The 23,872-nt window shown below is 42.4% G+C and overlaps 1 protein-coding gene across 1 annotated transcript in view; it reads right to left on the reverse strand.

Moving 5' to 3' along the window:
- LOC106560971 (transmembrane protein 117) overlaps positions 1–23,872 on the reverse strand; it is a 60,402-nt gene that overhangs the window by 12,884 nt on the left and 23,646 nt on the right. The window contains exons 3-6 of the mRNA XM_014124460.3: positions 22,043–22,175; positions 10,258–10,357; positions 8,971–9,068; positions 5,370–5,529 (exon numbers count right to left, since the gene is read on the reverse strand). Of these exons, the coding sequence (XP_013979935.1) occupies positions 5,370–5,529; positions 8,971–9,068; positions 10,258–10,357; positions 22,043–22,175 (491 nt within the window). The remainder of the gene's footprint in view (positions 1–5,369; positions 5,530–8,970; positions 9,069–10,257; positions 10,358–22,042; positions 22,176–23,872) is intronic.

Consider the following 23,872-nt stretch of genomic DNA (forward strand, 5'->3'; position numbering starts at 1 on the left):
AACTGTGAGCTGCAGTGCACAGTGTGTTTACAGGGCCCTGTACTGTGCCTTTGTGCATTGGGGTTTCCTCATGTCAAAACACATCACAAACCACTCAATACAGACATCACAAACCACTCTGTGCCTCCTTAGTCCCTGATTGGGAAAAGTCAATACCGACTCTACAATGTAAGATCAATTAAATAACCCGAAGATAATGTCTGGGAAGAATATGTGTGTTGAACAGACAGAGACATGCTGTACATCTTAGATAACCCAAAGACACCCACAGATCTTTCGATCTTTTTATGCACAACGGCCTTTTCTCCGATCATGACAGTATAGCCTACACTGAAAAACTAAATGGAGTTGTTTAAACTAAATATTCTTAATTAACTGGTTCCATAGCCTTTTTTTTTTGTTTACTCAACTTTTAGGTCAAAGTGTTATCTGAACTTAACATTTTTTTGTTGGCCCAAAGTTCTGTCTACTTAAAATGATGTGTTTGCTCAAACTGTCTCATATGTTCATTCAATTATAAATTATTATTTGGTCATCTTACCAAAAAAAAAGGCTGTGGAATTAGTTACACACACACAGTGCTTTTATCACACAACTTTTCAACTTACATATTTGACACACATTGACTACATTGTGCATGTTCATATATATAGAGAAATTAATATTCAAGTTGTCCTCACCTGGGATTTGAACTCAAAACATTGTGGTTCACAGCATTCCAATCTTCCCCCTACTCCACCACATATGTGTCAATAACTGATTTAAACTGTATTGCTACACTTTGCACTTCAAATAAAATCTCAGCTATGTTAAAAGTACACCAAGAATAATTATTTTCTTTATCATCGTGATTAAGGAGTAACATTTTAAAAAAACTAAAATTTCTTAAATAAGTCAACAGAATCAATGAATAGAGAATAGTCAGATTAACTGACAGGGTTGGGTAGGTTACTTTCTAAATGTAATCCGTTACAGTTATTAGTTACCTGTCCAAAATTGTAATCCGTAATGTAATTTTTTGGATTACCCTAACTCGGTAACGTAATCTGATTACATTCAGTTACTTTTAGATTACTTTCACCTTATGAGGCATTAGAAAAAGACAATGTATGTTACCAAATTAATAATTTATCCTATTGCAGGATAAATCAATGTTAAAGTTGAAATAGCTGGCCATATATGGATGTAAAATTGTACTTTATGGGTTGGTTTTGTAGGCTTCTTCTCATCACTTTCTACTACATATACGATTCGATTTTTAATGTAAAGATATAATTTAAATCTATCAGAATTACAGTTATTCCAATAAATGTTATACCCCTTGATCTTCAAGAATATGACTTTTTATCAGCATGAATTAGATTGAGCAATAAAAGCCCTACATTTATTCCATAGGCTGGGATCCGCACTATGCAGCTCTGGCAAGATCGCATTTTCAGTGGCTGTCCACTGGTTTCAAAAACAATGATTGATAGGAAACTTAAACTTCTTGAATTCAAACATTATTGGGTTCAAATACACATTTAGATGTTGTAAACAGCCATCCTCAACAACCACAATCCGTAAGGCGCAAATAGCTAAATGAGAGCAGCAGTGTGATTCACGTCAATGCGCTATGTAGGTCTCAATAATAATTGATATCCGTATCGCCGTTGACTATACCACTGCTGTCGTCCTTACCTCCAAGCGTTTATTCATATTGGATAATCTTTGGATGCCGACAGCAGTCGCACAATTGGAAGACATAGCTTGGACTGTAGCCTACAAAATCCTATTCCTGCTCTTTTCCCGCGATCCATCAAACACATTTGGTGTGTCATCATAGTGGCATCTGACTTCTGGTCAGACTCCCTCAGGCAGGGGCGGTTCTGGGGGGAGGGCAGGGGGGCCAGTGCCCCTGTGACAACAATTTTCGACCCCCTTGTGACCCCCCCTAAATGTGGAGTATGAAATAATTTTTACATAACAAATTTTTGCTATCGTTCTTTTTTTACATCCGTTATTAGACAGTGGCAACGCGGAACACTAATGATTATGAACATGCCTGCAATGCAGTGAATAAAACAATATGACAACAATGTCTAATGTAACTGGCCCCTATAACAGTACAACTGGCCCCAGCTTGGCCCCCCCAGTTGAAATGGTCTAGAACCGCCATTGCCCTCAGGTGGAACATACTTACATTTGTGCCTTTTTTCCAATTCTGATTTGAATGTCATTGAGAAAACAGAGAAGTGTCAAATATTTGTTTTCGCAAACATCCTTTCTGAATTTAAAAGTAATACTCAAAGTAAATCTAGTTTTTCAAAAGTATCTGTAACCTGATTACAATATTTTTGCTGGTAACGTAACGATTACAGTTACCCTTTTTTGTAATCCCTTACATGTAACGGATTACTCCCCAAACCTGTTAACTGATAATTGCACAGACATGGTGGTGTAGCAGGAAGATTGGAATGCCATGAACCAAGAGGTAGTGAGTTCAAATCCCAGGTGAGGACATGTTGAATAATAATTACTGTATAAATGAACATTCACAATGTAATCATGTATGTCAAATATTGAAAACATTGCATGTTAAAAGCACTGTTTGTGTGTGTTTAACCAGTTCCACAGCCTTTTTAGTTAAGATGCACAAATAATAATTTCCAGTTGAATGAACATATGAGACAACTTAAGCAAACACATAATTTTAAATTGACTGAATTTTTGCAAAAGTTTTCTCAAGTTGTAGCTAAGTTTGGGCAACACATTTTTTGTTTGTTCAGGTAACACTTGGACCGAAAAGTTGAGTAAACAAAGAAAGGGCTGTGGAAGCAGTTAACTTACTTAAAAATATTTTGTTGAAACAACTAGATTTGTGGGTGTTCATTTTTAGTGATAGTTATTTAACTAAATAGCAGCCATTTTCAATACTTACAAATGGAATACCTTTTCATATGTGAGGATATGAATATAGATATTCCCCCCTAGATATTAATTAGGCCTTCCACTTACTCATGTATACTTTGTTTCCTGATACAGTCCCACTAATAAGGATGACATTTAAGCAATGTGCCCCCTCACATGAAATAATAAGTCTCTAGGACATAAACAGTGAGCATGCACGCAATACACACACAAACGCGCACGCACACACCACACACTCACTCACACAAGTCTTTAAGTCTGCAAAGTTACACACACACACACACACCTGGAAAAAAAACAGAAGAATATACTAGACTATCAAATACCCAAATAAAATAAAAGCCTCACAAATCTCCATCAGCTGGGAGGTAAATCCAGCCCAGTCCGTTAATTGTTTCTGTTAATTTCTCATGGAGGTGAGAGATTAACTACCAGCCACAACACGCCCACATGAAGGTGAATGAAGCCATTTGGAATGATGTGGGTCGGAATGGCGGAAGGAGGAGTAGAGAGGTTTTTATTGACTATGCCACAATAGAGTGCAATGACAGCAGGCCTCAGGTCCATGTGAGCGCTAACGGTTATCTATTGAAACCATAAATAACCCTGGTAAACGTGCGTGCTGTACACAGCGCAGACAACGAGAGGGGGCTAGCTATCATAAACAAAGGCATCTGAATGAGAGTGAAATACAGCCCAGTGGGGAAAAACAGGAGTGATGTGATTGGTGAGTAGTTGGGTACTGGCTGGGGCTAGAGAGTCAAATGAGGATGTCACATTATGGAGACTGCAGTAGTCATATGGGATGATGTCTAAGGCAGGAGATGGGAGCTCCAACTGACAGCTGGCGGAAAAAACTGGTCACTACGCATTAGCCTGTTTCTGAGAAGAGAGGGGACACCAGTGAAAAGAAAATGAAGCCTATTCAAAGACAAAAAATGATACAACGAATAAAACTTGAAACAACGACAAAAACGGCCATGTTAATCAGAAATAAGTCATTCAACAGTTGCACTATGTAATACATTATTTAAATATATCAACTGAATGACTGAGGTGAGCAATAACAGGAAATAGCGATTTAGTAAGTTATTGTATGCTACAGATAAATCATACTAATCATCATAGCCCTGTAAAAACAAGAATTGTGCCATAACCACAGGTATCGACTCTGAAGTGTAAGGGAGATGGAGGTATTTTTGTATTTTTTATTTAATTTATTTAACTAGGTAAGTCAGTTAAGAACAAATTCTTATTTACAATGACGGCCTACCCCAGCCAAACCCGACGATGCTGGGCCAATTTGGCGCAGCCCTACGGGACTCCCCATCACGGCCGGATGTGACACAGCCTGGATTTATTACACAATAATGTGTAGTCATCCATGAGAAGCTACTAATTATTTATTACATAAAACATATGGAAATAGACAATTAAGGGCTACTAAATATTAGACTACATAATCCTTTAAGCAATAATAAAGCGGGTAAAATATGTTTATTAAACATAAGTAGAAGCCTGACTGAATTAGGCTTGAGTTCCAAACCACCCAGTCTGAATTTGGCTTGAGGCTACTGTGTTGAAAGCCTTCTCTCCTTGAAACGCCGCTATGCATTTTCTACCCAGACAAATACATTTGCATATTCATAAGTATGCTACTGACAAACACTTTACTGATGTATAGGCTCCTGTGGGATGGAGGGATGGAGGACATTGAGTGGAAAAAAGGAAAGAAAACATGAAATGTTATGAGTCATCATTAGAAAAGGCCTGGGTTCACAGAAGAGGAGAGCAGGGGTAAGTCCTTAGCTGAAGCCTGGCCGGACGGAGGGATGGCTGGATAGGGGGATGGCTGGATAGAGGGATGGCTGGATAGGGGGATGGCTAGATAGGGGGATGGCTGGATAGAGGGATGGCTGGATAGGGGGATGGCTAGATAGGGGGATGGCTAGATAGGGGGATGGCTAGATAGGGGGATGGCTAGATAGGGGGATGGCTAGATAGGGGGATGGCTAGATAGGGGGATGGCTAGATAGGGGGATGGCTGGATAGAGGGATGGCTGGATAGGGGGATGGCTGGATAGGGGGATGGCTAGATAGGGGGATGGCTAGATATGGGGATGGCTAGATAGGGGGATGGCTGGATAGAGGGATGGCTGGATAGGGGGATGGCTAGATAGGGGGATGGCTAGATAGGGGGATGGCTGGATAGGGGGATGGCTGGATAGGGGGATGGCTGGATGGATGAGGGGTAGAGATATAAATCTGAAGCAGCAGTGGGTGTGTAGTCATGCAGGCTCTGACTGATCAAACGTCTCCCTCTCTCGCTCTATCAACCCAGTACCGCAGTGCCCCTGTGACTGAGGGAGGGGTGAGGAACGGGAGAGATAAAGGGAAAAAAAGAGGGGGAGAGTAATGGAGCCCAGCTAGTTTTTAATTGGCCATGGGGGAGCCCCTACCTGCATGACAATGAGCAGGTCAAAGACCAGGATGAAGGAAGCCAGGAAGGCCCTGGAGACCTCGTCGCTAGGCAGAAAGCCGCGGTTCAGGTTGTCCCAGCTGATCCAGTCAGTACTGATGACCAGCAACACCACCGACGTCAGAGTGATCAGGACCGTCCTGGAGGAGTGAGGAAGTAGAATTGCATTAGTTTCCTGTTAGTCACGTGGGTCACTCCACAGATTTACTAATTACCACTTTATTAGTCCATTTGTTACAGTGGACAACGATAATTTGTCTTCTGCTCATTTCTCTAAAGTACACAACATCAATACTATAATAAGAGGAGCTCATCATAGGTATATGTAAATATTGACATTGGTTACTAATTCTCTTAGGTATCATTTTATGTTTATCTGGGTGTTATTGACTTTGGATTTAGCAAACTATATTTTGCTCTTCTTTGTACTTGTTTCAATGTCATTCAGTAATTATTACGTTGGTGTTGTGTGGGTTGTTCCATCCCCATGGTAACTGGCTGCATTGCAGATAGCTAGCGCAAAGCCATATCATGTTTCAAATGTTTTTTTGTTTTTTTTACAATTCTAAAGTAGATTATTTTTCGGCACTGTTATTGTGATTTACCAAGATTAATTGCTGAACAATTTCAAGATACATTCCTCAACATATTCATCAATCATACTTTCTCCTCAGTATTTGAGATGATGGCTCGTCAGAGTACAAATTGATTGTGACCGTCAGACTGGAGGCATCCATCAACAAGACAAAGGCTTCCAGAGTAGCCACTGAGACTACAGGTGTCTCCCTTGCATCCTAATAGAGGGACAATCAATTGAAGAGTGTGGCTTTTAACTTCAACGTATTAGTCATTCATACGTATGAAGAGTTTCATTCCAAAACTCGATTTATCAATTTTCAGAAATGTTGGTAAATTAGGTTTTATTGTTTAAAGAAATTATGAAAGATATTGGTGAGTTTTTCACTATCTAATCATGGCATGTTCAATGACAGACATGTACTGTATTTGTTTCAAATCTATCACTTGACGGTTTGATTTCAGAGAGACAAATAATCATGTTTTTTTTGCAAAACGCTATATATCCGCCTACATCTCAGAGAAATAAGTAGAACTGCAGTCAAATGTAACAAATAAGTACATTTTGTATAAAGAAATGTACAAATTATACATTTGTGACATATTATATATATATAATATATATAAACAATGACGTGGCTAATATATGGATTTTTTTCCCCGCTTTCAATTTTTTTTTCTTAAAAAAAACACATTCTGTGACGTGCTCAGTTTTTTGGCGGCATGAAGCTTTCATTAGACCAATGAAACTGCCGAACGGGTTAAGGTCAAACAACTTTTTTGTTTACTGTTTAGATTAAATCGAGCGCTCTCAAACTTCCCATCATTCTGTCACCCTCATCATGGCAAAGACAAAGCCTATTTATTTTTGTTACAAGCCGTGTTTCGTTAAAGCCTGTGTAAAGTTCATTTGTTTCAATGTACCGGTAGGCACCTGCGGCTTATAGACATGTGCGGCTTATTTATGTTCAAAATATGTTTTTTAAATTCAGTGGGTGCGGCTTATATTCAGGTGCGCTTAATAGTCCAGAAATTATGGTAGTATTTGGTAGCATTGCCTTTAAATTGTTTAACTTAGGTCAAACGTTTCGGGTAGCCTTCCACAAGCTTCCCACAATAAGTTGGGTGAATTTTGGCCCATTCCTCCTGACAGAGCTGGTGTACCTGAGTCAGGTTTGTAGGCCTCCTTGCTCACGCAAGCTTTTTCAGTTCTGCCCACAAATTTTCTACAGGAATGAAGTCAGGGCTTTGTGATGGCCACTCCAATACCTTGACTTTGTTGTCCTTAAGCCATTTTGCCATAACTTTGGAAGTATGCTTGGGGTCATTGTCCATTTGGAAGACCCATTTGCGACCAAGCTTTAACTTCCTGACTGATGTCTTGAGATATTGCTTAAAAATATCCACATAATTTTCCGCCCTCATGATGTCATCTATTTTGTGAAGTGCACCAGTATTTCCTGCAGCAAAGCACCCCCACAACATGATGCTGCCACCCCCGTGCTTCACGGTTGGGATGGTGCTCTTTGGCTTGCAAGCCTCCCCCTTTTTCCTCCAAACATAACGATGGTCATTATGGCCAAACAGTTCTATTTTTGTTTCATCAGACCAGAGGACATTTCTCCAAAAAGTACGATCTTTGTCCCCTAGATACAGTTGTAAACTTCCGACTTCAACTGTATCTAGGCCATTGATCGCTCCCTTGTGATGAGCATTATTGGACACAGTGTAACAACTTGATCGGGTCATAGCCCTTGCTCTGGCTCAGGTAAAGACAAGTGTGTGTGTGTGTGTGTGTGTGTGTGTGTGTAAAGGCAGGGGTATAGCTGGCCCTGTGACCTTGATATGTACATTGATTTCCTCTGCCTGTTTTTCTAATTAAAGGTGCTGACACTGAGTGGAGGAAGATTAACAGCCCTATTGACTCTGTGTGTAACTGTGTGTTAACCCTAGAGGTTAAGAGCACCCACACACACATGAATCCTAGAGGTTAAGAGCACCCACACACACATGAACCCTAGCACCCACACACACACATGAACCCTAGCACCCACACACACACACATGAACCCTAGCACCCACACACACACATGAACCCTAGCACCCACACACACACACATGAACCCTAGCACCCACACACACACAAACCCTAGCACCCACACACACATAAACCCTAGCACCCACACACACACATGAACCCTAGCACCCACACACACATGAACCCTAGCACCCACACACACATAAACCCTAGCACCCACACACACATAAACCCTAGCACCCACACACACGAACCATAGCACCCACACACACATGAACCCTAGCACCCACACACACACATAAACCCTAGCACCCACACACACACAAACCCTAGCACCCACACATGAACCCTCGCACCCACACACACATTTACCCTAGCACCCACACACACATAAACCCTAGCACCCACACACACACATGAACCTTAGCACCCACACACACGAACCCTAGCACCCACACACACGAACCCTAGCACCCACACACACGAACCCTAGCACCCACACACACGAACCCTAGCACCCACACACACGAACCCTAGCACCCACACACACATGAACCTTAGCACCCACACACACATGAATCCTAGCACCCACACACACATGAACCCTAGCACCCACACACAAACCCTAGCACCCACATGAACCCTAGCACCCACACACACACACAAACCTTAGCACCCACATGAACCCTAGCACCCACATGAACCCTAGCACCCACACACACACATGAATCCTAGCACACACACACACACACACACACACACACACACACACACACACACACACACACACACACACACACACACACACACACACACACACACACACACACACACACACACACACACACACACACACACATACACATGAACCCTAGCATACACACAGGTGATAAACACACACACACACACACACAGATCGTGCTCAGAGGCAGCATATTGTATGCATTAGACTGGAGACAGAACCTACCAGAAGAGGATTATCCTGTGGTTGCCTTTTTTCCAAAACCGTCTGGCAGCTTTGCCCCAGTCTGGGTAGTGCTGGTCCTGGAGCATCATGTCAGTGACCTGGGAAAGACCCATAAATGAACATGCTGTGGGTTGCCAGTACAGCACCAATATTAAGACTAGACTCAAACTGAGATGGCATTTTCAGTAATCCTGAATTTTTGGATTGATCTCTGAATGAAGCTTAAATATTAAAATCACAGAATTCTGACACTCGTAGACAAGGAATGGAATGAGATTGTGTTATTTCATTCTGAATACAGTGTCAAAATAGATGGTTAGAATTTGCCCTTCTGCATATGGAATGCTGCAATGGAATGGCATAATCAATTCAAATGGCATTGCATTGTTTATATTCCTATTCTATAGTCAATAATTAAAAAGTAATCTAAGTTTATTTTCTTTGATCAAAGACAATTTACATTTTAGAGGATAGTATGCACAACTATGCAAATCCAGACTTTCGGAGAAGGTACTTCATTGAGGCGAGGGTACATTTTGAATAGGCCACATCTCCTTCTATCAGATAACGTGGAGAAGGATTTGGTTGAGAAAAATCAGGTAAATCTTTCTGGCATGAGCAGTGTTGCAAAAACAGCCATTTCCTGCTCACTCATCTAGCGATGACACATTCTGAAATAACTGTTCTGTCGAGGAGAAGGAGACACACAGAGGTCGTCTTGAAAGTGCCTCGTTGAATTAATCGAATGTAAAAACCCAGAGAGTAATGTCTGGATTCAGCAGTTTGCCTTGCCCGTCCTTGCTCTAACTCCCTCTTCCCCTTCTATATCCCCTCTCTCTTCCCTCCCCCTCTCTCTTCCCTCCCCCTCTCTCTTCCCTCTATCCCTCTCCTCCATATCTCCTCCCTCTCTCCGCAGTGTGTACAGTGGAATACTAATGGAAACTCTGAGGAAGCTTGTCAAGTTTTCTCCCCGTGGGTGTTGTGTCAAACTCCTTTCTCTTCCTCCACAGGCAGTCCTATCCCAATTCCCAGCGGAGCTCCATCCTCTCTTTATGTTGACAAATGAACAGGGATGGGCTGGTGTTGAGGCACCCCTCACAGTCTCTCCTCTGCTCTACTCCTCGCTGTGCCGCTATGTCTCTCTGTGTTTCCTGTGACCTCGCACTGTCTCTGTTCAGTTCCTGGTGCTAAGGGTATAAAGACACATCCCACTATCTCTGTGCTTATATTCTAGTTGCTGCTAATCAGTGTTGGGCTCCTACAGGCTACTGCAGCTTGTTCTCTCACCATCCACGCAGTCACAAAGTCCCCCATCCACGTCCCCACTGCTGCAATCTTCATGAAGCTCTCGTTCCTGATACCCATGTACTCTGTCACCATGTGAGGCCTAGAAAGAGATATATATATATATAGAGAGAGAGGGGGGGGGGGAGATAGAGACAGGAGCAGAAAGGTAAAGGAGAGGAAAAGAGAGAGGTAGAGGAGGGAGGGAGGAAATGGAGGAGAGTCAACAGAAAATAGGAGGAACAGAAAATGGGCACTGTTGCTGCTAAGTGTCATGATGCTAACTGTCAGATCCCATCCATATCAAGCTGGCCCTGTGAAAACAGTGTGTGGCAGGCAGCTCTACCTTCAAGGGGCCCTCAGGGTTGTAAACAATTTACACTGAACTGCTGTGAAATTTATTCAGCAATACCATTCATTTGGCCCTAATCTACCTCCCTAATTTTTATGAATTTTCTTTCCATTTTGCAAATTCGTACCAGTGTCTAGGTGAATTTAAATCAGCATTATCCAAAAGCATGAGACGACACCGTTACTTGGCGACCAGCACCATCCCTGATACACAGGGCGTGGAGGAAGCCATTTAAGGTATACGGTTGGTCTTTGGTGCAGGGAAAAAGATGGCATGCATTCGCTAGAGTCCTAGTTATCCATCCTCTATCTCCTCTTGTCGGTAAAGACGGGATGGGAGGCTTTTGTTCAGGGACTTCAGTCATCTTCCACTGGGAGAAACTGGGTCACAGGCCTTGTCTATGCAACTATCTACCCACCGCTACTGTAAAAGAGGAGAAGAAAAGGGGGATGAGGGAGGGTGTTTGATCTCCTGGCAGCGTCTTAGAGGCTTTGGATCAGATGAGCCTCCTCCCTCTAGTCCCCCACCCCCCCACAGGTCACTGCCTCATGAATAGAATAGACGGGCTAGCATGAATATGGCTCTGTCGGTTTTCCAGCGGGTCGTTTCTGAAGTCAATAGCTCCAATCACCCTTGTTTGGCTCCGTGGCTGTTTTCCAACCTGCCACGCAGTACCCATGAAATATTTCTTAGGCTATGTGGACAGAGGCATCTGGAAAATGACAATCACACCTGTTTTACTTTCCTGTGCATTTATTAAACATGTTATCAGTGTTTACAGTGACTGTACATAGACATTGGCTTTGTGAATGAAAATACAACGGGCCACACTTAACCAACTCTTCAAACCGGTATAGGATTATCCCATTATATCCTATTAGGCAGAGCTTAGGCAGGTTTAAATGAAAGCTAATAGGCATTCATTTCCAATTAATCATAATTGCTCCGCCCTTTTCTCACCCATTCACTCACAATTCCCCTTATTAACAAAGCATAATAAAGACTAGAAAATGGACCTGGGGCAGAACTGCCATTATTAGCTATGGAAAAACCACTAAACCCAAATGGCACTTGTTTTCTTCTGCTGTTTTCTTGTTCTTTGAAGTCATGAAAACGAGCTAGTTTTGAAAAATACTGTTAGGCAGCTGTATAAAATATGATAGGTTGTGGTATCATTTCTTCCTAGCCAAAACTTTGTCACACTTTTCATAATGCGTATGCTCTGTGTAGTTTGGGCGGGTGTCTTCCGAAGTTAAATGAGATGACAGAGTAAAAATGCTACTGTCCTGTTTCAAGTGTCTCCTATAATCTATTACAAACCACTGACCCCAAATAGCACCTGTTTTCTTGTCCCTGTATAGATCATCTCTGTCTCTGTAGTCATGAACACAGACAGTTTGTTAAAAAAAATACAGCTAAGCAGATGTATTAAGGGTATAAAATAAATCATATGGCATCAATAATCTATTCATTAGGCCTCGGTGACAGGGCTTCATTAATGGAAATGTGGGGGGCATGGGTGACTTATCACCTTGCTTCGCCCGGGAAAAATAAAAAAAAATTGATTCGAATGGGAATTTATAGCTGGATTAAGTTAGTTAGATGCTCAGCAGCTTGTCCCAGGTCCAGTTGCCTAGGAGATCCCACAGGGAGTTGTTTACCTGCCGCAAAATTATAATCGATTGGCCTGGAAACGCTGTCTAGCCCCAGTTTAGCCTTAAAGGGCCATTGCAGCCGTTTTTTATCTCGATATCAAATAATTTCCGGGCAACAATTAACAACCTTAATATGTTTTCAATTAAAATAGCCAAAAATAAACAAAAATAGCTTCTTAGCAAAAAGCAATTTCTCAAGCAAGAATTTTAGGACTGTCTGAAAACCAAACATTTGCTGTTAGGCTATTGGCAGAGAGGTTTGTAACTCTCTTTCTTATTGGTCTAATAACTAGTTGTCACAACATCGACGGAAGGTGGCGCCCCTCCTCGCCCGGGCGGCGCTCGGAGGTCGTCGTCGCCGGCCTACTAGCTGCCACCGATCCTGTGTTTTTTTTCTGTTGGTCAGGTCTAGTTTAGGTTTGCACCTGTTTAGTATTAGTTCATTAGTGGGGGGGGTTATTTAGTCTTTCTGTGTAGGATTGTTTTCGTGCGTGATTATTTTCGTCAGGTTGTACATCTGGGGAACAGGTGTTTTTTCCCTCTGCCTGTGGGTTTCGTGGCAGTGTGTTCTGGGCTGCGTCCCTACGCTATGTTCGGGCTGTTTATGGGCATTTGTTTTACTGTGCCCTGCCCTACCTGTTTTTGGCAAGTGTGAATTATTTATTAAACGTGTGTTCACGGACTTGTGTCTCCTGCGACTGACTTCAACCCTCCTGCTTCCTTGAGCAGTCTGACACTAGTTTACCACATGGTGATGTCACCAGGCAAGCCAAATCTCCATCCCACCAAAACAGGCTGAAATTTCAGGCAGTCTTTTCAAACTGCTCTTACACTAAAAGGCATTATCAGCATTTTCACAGTATTTTTCCAACCTCATAGTGTGGAAATATATATATACAGTATTCACACCCATTGACTTTTTCCAAATTTTGTTGTGTTCCATCCCTAATTTAAAATGGATTAACACTCCACCTCTCTCCACCTCCTCCTCCGTTATCTAATTGGTCAAACCTTGCACCTCTTCTGCCAGGCAGCAATGTTTAAAAACATTTCTTTGGTAAGCAAAAGAGCACAAAGGAAGAGTTTTGGGAATCTTCTCTCAGCTTGATTAAAGGCAGCACTTTCTGACTTATTCATGCTCGCTGAAAATTTGATGGCCTGCAAGCCAGATTACCTAATGAGAGGGTTCACGGCAGAGGTGGAACATCAGTACACTAGCTGCCGTACCCCCCTTCCCTGACACACATGTAAATATTGTACATTTGTTGAGTGCCTGTAATTATTATATTCTATTAAGCTTCATTTGTTTTCTTCTTATAGTTGTCACATTATAGGGGGGACCTGCAAGTAAGCATTTCATTGTACTGTGTACACCGTAAACTTGAATTGACTAGACTTGACTAATCAGATCCAAAATGGCTCCCTCCTGGTAGAGCATCAGTACTGTAGCTACCATGAATAATCAGATCCAAAATGGCTCCACGTGAAACATCAGTACAGTAGTTCCATGAATAATCTGATCCAAAATGGCTCCTCGTGGAATATCAGTACAGTAGTCCCATGAATAATCTGATCCAAAATGGCTTCTATGGCTCAAAGCAGTGCACCAGTTACGTCTCAATCTACCCTCTCTATCGAACGCAATTGAGTTTCTAAGACATCACTGTAATAGTTTGTACTCCACTGAGTCATCAAATATCGCCTGGCCTTTCCTTTCTCTTCCCTGCTCCTTCTATCCACTAGTTTCCGAGCTTGTTTCTTCTGCTTGTGTTCTAAATCTCATGGCTAGTGACCCTTTAGGAAGCTGGCAGGTGTGTAGCCTCTGAAAGCCTTGGGGGTGTCTAGCCTTCTCCAGTACACAGATATGGTATTGAATCCTCTGTCATCCACATTGAGATGTTTTCTTGTGTCCTCTGTGTGTACAGTACATAAGAGCACACAGTACACATCGTTGGGGACTGGAGAATGGTAAACAGAATGGTAAACAGAAGAACATAAAGCTGTCATGTATGGCCTCTCTCCTATCACTAAATCCAAAAAAATACATCAACCTCTTTTTTTAGTCAGAGCGACATGAGCCCACATATTGTATTAAACTTCCTCCAGATAGAGTTATTTAGTCTCTTATCCTTCCACTGGCTCATACAGTGGGAGTGAATTACCAGCAGGCACTTTGCAGGCCACCACCAGTATCTGTCCACTGTATCAGTTTTCCATTACACTAGTCCTAAATTAAGTCTGCTAGTCCCAGAAGCAATACATCCACTTGACTTGGCCTTTACATGGTTAGAAGTGATAAAACACACACACACATGCACACACAAACAAACACACACGTACACATGCACGCATGCACACGCATACACACAAAATCAACTGTGAAGGATTTTATGAAAAATGATTGCTTGTCGATGCATTAAAATGTTTCAAATGTTGATTAAAAGTTTCAAGTTGTTTGATGTCCCTCAAGGGAATATTGGTTCTACACTGTGTGTGGAATTTAGACATTTCAGTGCAAGTTTTTTTAAATCATATTTTATGGAAAATTGTCAAAGAATTTATGGCACAGTCCTTGCAAAACTGCACAGACACAAACTGACACTGTGTTAGGCGTTTTCCCATTTGCAATTCCCAATGGACGTCCTGACACAGTTGTCAAGGTTACTGCGTTGTTCTGTTGACAGTAGCTGTCTGTATGTCTCTGAATGAGGATGACCTGTTAGAAGCCAACTCCCAGTGAGGCCCATCCCTCTGTCCCAGATAACAGCAGGAGAAGCTGAGCTGATAATGCTGAGGTAATGCCAGAACTGTCTGTCTCTGTGGTAGAATCTGTAACCTCTTTCAAATCAAATCAAATTTTATTTGGTCACATGCGCCGAATACAACAGGTGTAAACCTTACCGTGAAATGCTTACTTACAAGCCCTTAAGCCCTTAACCAACAATGCAGTTTTAAGACAAATAGGAGTTAAGAAAATGTTTTATACAGGAGGTGCCGGTACCGAGTAAATGTGCGGGGGCACAGGTTAGTTGAGGTAATTGAGGTAATTATGTACATGTAGGTAGGGGTAAAGAAGGTAGCCTAACGTTTAGAGCATTGGGCCAGTAACCGAAAGGTTGCTAAATCAAATCCCCGAGTCGACAAGGTAAAAATCTGTTGTTCTGCTCCTGAACAAGGCAGTTAACCCACTGTTCCTAGGATGTCATTGTAAATAAGAATTTGCTCTTAACTGACTTGCCTAGTTATATATAGTTATATATATATATATATATATATATATATATTTTTTTTTTTAAGTGACTATACATAGATAATAAACAGCGAGTAGCAGCAGCATAGAAAAGGGGGGGTCAATGCAAATAAACAAAGCTGTTTTATAGGTGCATGTGAGAAAGAGAGAAAGAAAGAGTAATAGTGAGAGTTTGTGCGTTTTATTTACCACAACAACATGAGCAGCAGTTCATGGTGCACACTTAGCATCGATGTCTCTCCACCCCCTGCTCATGGTCATGTTTGCTCTGTCACGCCGCCAGTACTCCGGGAATCTCTCCCATCTCTCTCAGTGCGATCAACAGGAGGGAACATAAATACCATAACATGCCATTTATTCTGCCTTTTAAATAAGTCTCTGGCATTACGCCCGCTCAGCTAGACAGACAGACAGACAGACAGACAGACAATCAGACAGGGACTTGCACAGAGGAACACAGAATGATGGTGGTAAACAGAGACAAGGCTCTTATGTGTTGCTATAACCCTGCTCAGTCAAGTGGGTGGCTGCAGTCATCTGCCTCTAGTCCCTTCATCCCCCTCTCCCCCCTCTAAAGGGTGAGGAGAAAAAGAGCCACGCAGCCAGCCCCCCCCCCCCCCCCTCCTTCCGTCCCATGCAGTGGTGTCGCCTGGCTCCAGCAGAGTCCCCGCTCATCCACATTAGACATGATTAATGTGAGAGGAGCCACACACTGGGCTGTCTTAATGCAATAACACTGCCTAATTAGGGTCTTCTTTCTGCCGGTAATGGTGGCGTAAGATGTCAGAATGGGATTGGGCTGCGTGACCGAGCGCCAGTGAAGGGCATCAAACTCCCTGGGCGGTCGCACTGCTCTGCTTTCATGCAAACAGCTCCCTAATCTGAAAGTTATATTAAAAAAGGTAACGCTTAATTTCAAGGGGTCGTTATTACAGTGCAATCACATATGTAATTACACTGTAACAGGTATTGTGTTTAATTGTAATCATTCATAGTTACACTGTAACAACATGTAACTGGTGGTAATTGCAGTCTGTAATTATAGGGGTGTAACAACGACTGCTTGTTACCGTGCTTGCTGCAAAAATTTAAAAGTCTCCGACAGCATCCCAATGGACATATTTCAGCCTGCACAAACCACATGATAAGTTTTAGTCAATTGAAAACCAACCACCTCATTGACACAACTCTGCAGACACATCCCATGTGATGGATGAGCCTATCTAGACACGAGCAAATTGTGAAGGTGTTTGGTGCAAGTCAAATAAGGTCAATCTGGTTAGTCTACAGCCCTTCAGCGACTCAAAACGTTTTTTTATAGTACTCCTTATGGATTTATGAAACGAGGCAACTAATTACAATATAAGGTTATATATTTTGTATTGGTAAAGATGGATGGAGACAAAGGCAGGTACACTTACTGGAGTCCCTACAGAGGAGGCTGCTGACAGCTCTGATAAGGTCAGGCTCATAGCAGACCAGGATGTTGAGGAAGAGGACCATGAAGACATTGGTTGATTTGCATAGGCCTAATATACACTGAGTGTACAAAACATTAGGCTCTTTCCTAATATTGAGTTGCACAGCCTCGAACGTTGGGGCATGGCCTCTAACAAGGTGTCGAAAGTGTTCCACAGGGATGCTGGCCCATGTTGACTTCAATGCTTCCCACAGTTGTGTCAAGTTGGCTGGATGTCCTTTGGGTGGTTGACCGTTCTTGATACACAAGGGAAACTGTTGAGCGTGAAAAACCCTGGCACCTACTAACATACCCTGTTCAAAAGCACTTAAATCTTATGACTTGCCCATTCACCCTCTGAATGGCATACATACACAATCCATGTCTCAATTGTCTCATGGCTTAAAATTCTCCTCCCCTTCATCTACACTGATTGAAGTGGATTTAAGTGACATCAAAAGGGATCATAGCTTTCACCTGGTCAGTCTATGTCATAGAAATAGCAGGTGTTCTTAATGTTTTGTAGGTCTATGTTTTAAAAAAATTCTCTCTCAATTCAATTCATGGGCTTTACTGGCATGGGAAACATATGTTAACAATGCCAAAGCAAGTGAAGTAGACAATAAACAAGAGTGAAATCTCTCACTCTCTCACTCTCTCACTCTCTCACCCTCCTCCTCACTCAGCTGACAGGGAAGCTGGGTCATATGAGGAAGGCATCCCACGAGCAGAAGGGTGAGTATGTCCAAAAACATGATGCAAATATTAAAGATTACAACCTAGTTAGGAATTTTCATGCGAGACAGGAGTCAGGATTGTGGGTTTCAATAGGATTGGGTCTTGATAGGAAAATTGCCTAGGCTCTAAGACAGGAGAAGATATAATTTTCCCTCATGCCTCTGAATTGTCAGCAGATTTTAATGTCTGTGAATTGTGCATAGGTCTATCAAATTTGTGACTGTCTAAAGAGTCACAATTACAGCTCAAAGAGGCACACATTCTTTTAAACTATAGGCCTACTGTAGGGTGTCCTGTACATTTTTTCGGGAAATGTGAAGAGTGTTCCCGCGACAGTTCCAGGATCCTGGTTACCCATGTTAATCCCTAGTCTGGACAGCTCTAAATCCTGATCCTGGTTACCCATGTTAAATCCTCTAGTCTGGACAGCTCTAAATCCTGATCCTGGTTACCCATGTTAATCCCTAGTCTGGACAGCTCTAAATCCTGATCCTGGTTACCCATGTTAAATCCCTAGTCTGGACAGCTCTAAATCCTGATCCTGGTTACCCATGTTAATCCCTAGTCTGGACAGCTCTAAATCCTGGTCCTGGTTACCCATGTTAATCCCTAGTCTGGACAGCTCTAAATCCTGGTCCTGGTCACCCATGTTAAATCCCTAGTCTGGACAGCTCTAAATCCTGATCCTGGTTACCCATGTTAATCCCTAGTCTGGACAGCTCTAAATCCTGATCCTGGTTACCCATGTTAATCCCTAGTCTGGACAGCTCTAAATCCTGATCCTGGTTGCCCATGTTAAATCCTTAGTCTGGACAGCTCTAAATCATGAGTCCTGGTTACCCATGTTAATCCCTAGTCTGGACAGCTCTAAATCCTGGTCCTGGTTACCCATGTTAAATCCCTAGTCTGGACAGCTCTAAATCCTGGTCCTAGTCACCCGTGTTAAATCCCTAGTCTGGACAGCTCTAAATCCTGATCCTGGTTACCCATGTTAATCTCTAGTCTGGACAGCTCTAAATCCTGATCCTGGTTACCCATGTTAAATCCCTAGTCTGGACAGCTCTAAATCCTGATCCTGGTAACCCATGTTAATCCCTAGTCTGGACAGCTCTAAATCCTGGTCCTGGTAACCCATGTTAATCCCTAGTCTGGACAGCTCTAAATCCTGATCCTGGTTACCCATGTTAATCCCTAGTCTGGACAGCTCTAAATCCTGGTCCTGGTAACCCATGTTAATCCCTAGTCTGGACAGCTCTAAATCCTGGTCCTGGTTACCCATGTTAATCCCTAGTCTGGACAGCTCTAAATCCTGATCCTGGTTACCCATGTTAATCCCTAGTCTGGACAGCTCTAAATCCTGATGGACACATTTAACATTGAGGTAAAGACATGTCGCTCTCATCATTTAGCATCTTTTTTTATGACTCGATTTGAATAAGTAATAATAGGTCATTTCTAGTGAATATATTCCTGCCGTTGAATCAAGCTCAGTGCAGTCTGAAAGGTCCAAGAAATGAAAGTATCTCAATGAGCTTGGGGTCAGGGACAGCACACAGTGACAGGTCAGAGAGATAGCAGGAGACAGACACACCTCCCCCACAGCCACACACACACGGACTTCTTCAGATGGGTGTGAGATGGGAACAATATGTGGTATGTGGGGGCAGACCAGCAGAGCAACGTCTCCCGCAGCGCTCCATCGCGGTTGGCTGCAGAGCGCAAGGCTTCATGGTGTGTTTTCTCAAAGACATAATTATTCTGAGGTAGACCAGTGCCAGCAGATAGACTTTACAGAGTCTTGGCACTAACTGTTCCTTGTCCTCTGTGAACAAAAAAGAAAAGGGAAAATAGCATTCATTCCCACCCAGAGGCTTCCTATCCTAAACACCACAGAGGGATGTTATAGTACTTCTCTTTTATGCTTTGCCTCAGTAAAATTACAACCACCTCATATTGAGGGAAGGAACGGGAAAGATGGATGCAGAAAGGATTTGGACACGGATCAAAAGACTTAAGTTTTACTGCACCATCCTTCCTCCTCCTTCTCTCCTTCCCTCCCCTCTCGGATAATTGCTGCATTGGCTCCATTCAGAGCCTCGAGCCCATCTCATCTGAGGTGCATCCCGGTCCTGCCTGGCAGAGTGTGAAAACACTGCTCTTACAGGTCCGTCTTCAACAGAGATGTAAACACTAATCGTCTCTGGCAGAGCCCTGGCCTTCTGAAAACACAGAGGAGGAGCAGGGAACAGAACAGAACAGTCATGAGAAAAAGTAGAGGAGTAGAGCAGAGAAAGGGCGGGCTGCTGGCTCCTACTGCCTCTTGGCGGGCTGATGGCTCCTACTGCCTCTTGGCGGGCTGATGGCTCCTACTGCCTCTTGGCGGGCTGATGGCTCCTACTGCTTCTTGGCGGGCTGATGGCTCCTACTGCCTCTTGGCGGGCTGATGGCTCCTACTGCCTCTTGGCGGGCTGATGGCTCCTACTGCCTCTTGGCGGGCTGATGGCTGGATGCGTTCACTTGCTTTACAACAGCACCATCTATCTTTCTAATTAGACGCTTACAGCCTGAAATGGCTAGGTAATGTCATTGGAGCGCTCATTTCAGAGGCACTTTGAAATGCCTGAAGGACTATTCATTGTTATGTCTAGTTGACATGACCAATTGAAAGTGCCTAGCTCGTTATGTCTGCACCGTATCCCTGTTCTTTTAGTGCTTAGGCTCCATCACTCACAGTGAGCAATAAGTGATTATTCCCATGGTGTAGTAGGATGACATGCTCTCAGACTCCAACAGAAAGATGGCCACCAAAATATGGTAAAGATGTCAAGACAGCAGCTATTAGATCACACATCCAATAGACTAAGGCTGGGTGATATACACTGAGTGTACAAATTATTATGAACACCTGACCAGGGTCATGCAACTCAATATTATGTTCTTAATGTTTTGTACACTCAGTGTATACTGGATTTTTTACAATACAGTCTATAACAATATTTTGATACAGTGCTGAATGAAATGAAAAGTTCAACAAATTGCACTAGTTCACTGTTAGTATTAAAACCATCAAAATGGAGAAAGCCCATTAAAATCACATAGAATTCATTCATTTGTTGCCATTCAAGGCTCACACACTACTCATAAAACATATTTAGAACTTTTATTGTTCAGACTCATAAAACAAACCAATACCAGCATACTACAAAAAAAGAAAAAAGAATATCGCCCAGCCCTCCCATAGACATACACAGACACACTTCTGTCACTGCTCAAGGCAGTACAGGCACTATATCGGACATGTGAAAGCATGAAATAGGAGAGTGGTAAAGAGAAATCATCTTTGTGACAGACACACTCAGAGAGACTGTAAATGTAACTTTTTCCTGAGCGGGCAACATTTATCGTATCATCGGACTTGCTGCGCTGCTCAGCCATGAGTCTTTGCGGTTCCCTTCCTCAATCAACCAGAAAGAGCAGACATGATGGATGTCACTGTCACAGCTCTGGCCAGTGTGACTGATAGCCTGATTATACAAGCATATCCCCCTCCCCTGTATAGAACAACAACACCTTACCGCTGGCAATATTAACCGGCTTGTCCAACCTTATGGATGGTGGAGTTTTTGTTGCTATTGAAATGCGTTACATGACCGATCTTATTATGGCCCAGGCTACTTCAAATCACAGCTTGTTTTAGCAATAGCTTGTGTTAGCAATAGCTTGTGTTAGCAATAGCTTGTGTTAGCAATAGCTTGTGTTAGCAATTTGTGTTAGCAATAGCTTGTGTTAGCAACAGCTTGTGTTAGCAACAGCTTGTGCCATGTGAATGTTATACAACCAAAACAAACGCATGGTAAATCATAAGCCCTCGACCTCGCAGCTGGCTGGATAAAAGGATACATTTTCTATCTCAGACTGACTGCCACATCAAAATGCTCAAATGGATTCCTGTCACTGGCTTGATGTGTGTGACTGACATAGCTCTGCAGCTGGTTACCCACTAAGTGTAGGTAAACCAGTAGAGTAGAAGGTAAAGAGGAAGCCATCTTGACTGATGTAATCAATAAACCAAGATGGCCAACCTGATCATCATTGAAGTGTTATGGTGGTGCTGAAGGTGAGCTTTCAGGTGCCCTCCCTTCACTCCATCTCCTCCAACCCCGACTCAAAGTCTCGACGTGATTGATCGGACTGAGACTGAGCCTCCGCTCAGGTGAGACGTTTGATCTATCACATGGTTAACTCAAAGAGAGAGAGAGAAAGAGAGGGAGAGGTTCTAACAAATGAAAGCAGTGAGAGAATGAGAGAGACGGATGAGACATTGAGTGGCTTACCCCATGCTTCCTGCCATCAGGAGGATCAGGTTGTAGATGTGTGAGAAGATGAAGAGGAAGAGGATGGTGCTGAAGAACATGGTCATCCAGGAGCCGTGATCCTCACGGAACATTTTCAGACGCAGATAACGACCTATATGAGGGCATGAGGAGAAGACACCTGTTCAGTGGCAGGCTCCATTCACAGGGCAGTCTATTCCCTCAGTCAGTCAGTGGCTGTGTCCCAAATGGCACACTGTTCCCTATATAATGCACTACTTTTGACCAGGGTACTTTTTACCAGGGCGCCCTGGTAGGGAATTGGGAATAGGGTACCATTTTAGATGCAACCCATGTCTGTCTGCTGAACCAGGACATATGATGAAAGAATGAGCTATGTTCATAGACATCAGAAACCATTCCATCTGTTAGAAACTCACCATTTAAGTATTGTAATGATGATTAAAGATCATTCTTTTTTGTGACCAACTTTTTATTTTGTTTTGTCATTTTTCTTTCTTTTTGTTCCAGAGTTACAGGTTCCCAAAAAAATATAATAAATCCATATAAAGATAGCCAGCCATCTTAGGGCCAACATATTTTTCGCTAGAGTGCTGCCTGCCAGCAGTAATCTTCTCTGAGATTCAAGGGGCTATCAACGTTAAGTAACATAATAGACGGTAAGCATTGAATATTTCAATTCATGCACTTCCAAATGAATTTTGTAACTTTTCCCCAGAAGCATTTAACTGCAAGGTACTACTTGTGCATACCTGAACTCCCTGTGTCTACCTGATTTAGGGGACACAGAGAACAGTTAGGGTCAATTTCATCTTAAAACTGTTTTCTGGTGTTAAATACAGTCTGTGAACAATTGATAGTCTGGATTACAGGATACCAAGGTCATATTTTTCAATTACATCTGTGGGCCATACTTTTTTAATGGTTAGCTCAGAATGTGAGCTTTCCAAAGTTGTTTATATATTATAGAGATCAGTGCTTTCGGGAGCCCAGATTATTTATTTATACATCCCATCATTGGATGTTTCTGTAGTTGGGTTTCCCAAGGGACTCCATAGGCCAGCATAGCTGACCTAAAATATTTAATATAACAAATTTGTTGCCTAGTAATGTGTATGTATCTTTCAAATCTTGGAATGTTCTAAAACCATTACTGTCCATGTTATTGATAAGGGTATGGATTCCGCATTTGGACCATTGGAGGGGTGCAAAAGGCCTCAAGGCATTATTGTGACATATTGGAGCATGGGCATGCCATTTTGATTCCCAGTTACATTGTTATTCAACTTTGCGCCAAATAGAGATTGTGAGCAATAATAGGATCAAAAAGTAGTTTACGGGATATATCAGTGAAGACCACTCTTCCAGGGCAATAGGACACACAATATTTTGCTCAATACTCAGCCAGAAGAGTCATGTCTAAACCAATTTAGGATGGGGTGAAATGCTAAAGCCTGGAAATACAATTTAAAGTTTTGTACAGATAGTCCTCTTCCGTCTTTCCCTCTTTGTATACTTATTCATTTTATCTGGGATCTTTTACCTTGCCATATACAGTTGAAGTCGGAAATGAAATACACCTTAGCCAAATACATTTAAACTCAGTTTTTCACAATTCCTGACATTTAATCCTAGTAAAAATTCCCTGTCTTAGGTCAGTTAGGATCACCACTTTATTTTAAGAATGTGAAATGTCAGAATAATAGTAGAGAGAATGATTTATTTCAGCTTTTATTTCCTTCATCACATTCCCAGTGGGTCAGAAGTTTACATACACTCAATTAGTATTTGGTAGCATTGCCTTCAAATTGTTTAACTTGGGTCAAACAT

This window comes from Salmo salar, chromosome 10 (assembly GCF_965601325.2).
Source record: "Salmo salar chromosome 10, fSalSal1, whole genome shotgun sequence".
NCBI classification, from domain to species: Eukaryota; Metazoa; Chordata; class Actinopteri; order Salmoniformes; family Salmonidae; genus Salmo; species Salmo salar.